Source organism: Antrostomus carolinensis, unplaced genomic scaffold (assembly GCF_000700745.2).
Source record: "Antrostomus carolinensis isolate BGI_N321 unplaced genomic scaffold, ASM70074v2 scaffold14724, whole genome shotgun sequence".
Classification (NCBI taxonomy): domain Eukaryota; kingdom Metazoa; phylum Chordata; class Aves; order Caprimulgiformes; family Caprimulgidae; genus Antrostomus; species Antrostomus carolinensis.
Window position 1 is genome coordinate 1 of NW_010310230.1, and position 219 is coordinate 219.

The 219-nt window shown below is 71.7% G+C and overlaps 1 protein-coding gene across 1 annotated transcript in view; it reads left to right on the plus strand.

Annotated features, from left to right (window-relative positions):
* Positions 1–7: 7 nt before the first annotated feature.
* Positions 8–219, plus strand: part of GAS6 (growth arrest specific 6) — a gene marked incomplete at its 5' end in the record, with an annotated part of 42,504 nt that continues 42,292 nt past the window's right edge. The window contains one exon of the mRNA XM_010166354.2: positions 8–88. Coding sequence (XP_010164656.2) covers positions 8–88 — 81 coding nt within the window. The remainder of the gene's footprint in view (positions 89–219) is intronic.

Sequence of the window (219 nt, forward strand, 5' to 3'; positions counted from 1 at the left end):
CAAGCAAGGGCACCTGGAGAGGGAGTGCGTGGAGGAGCACTGCAGCAAGGAGGAGGCCCGGGAGGTGTTTGAGAACGACCCCGAGACGGTAAGGGAGTGAGGGCGCGGAGCTGTGGGTGGGTTGTCGGGCTCTGCCCTCCAGCCTGACCTCCGTCCCTCTGCGGCCGGGCGCCGGCTGCCTGCGCGGCTGGGGAAACGGGGGGGGGGAGGAGGGGGGGG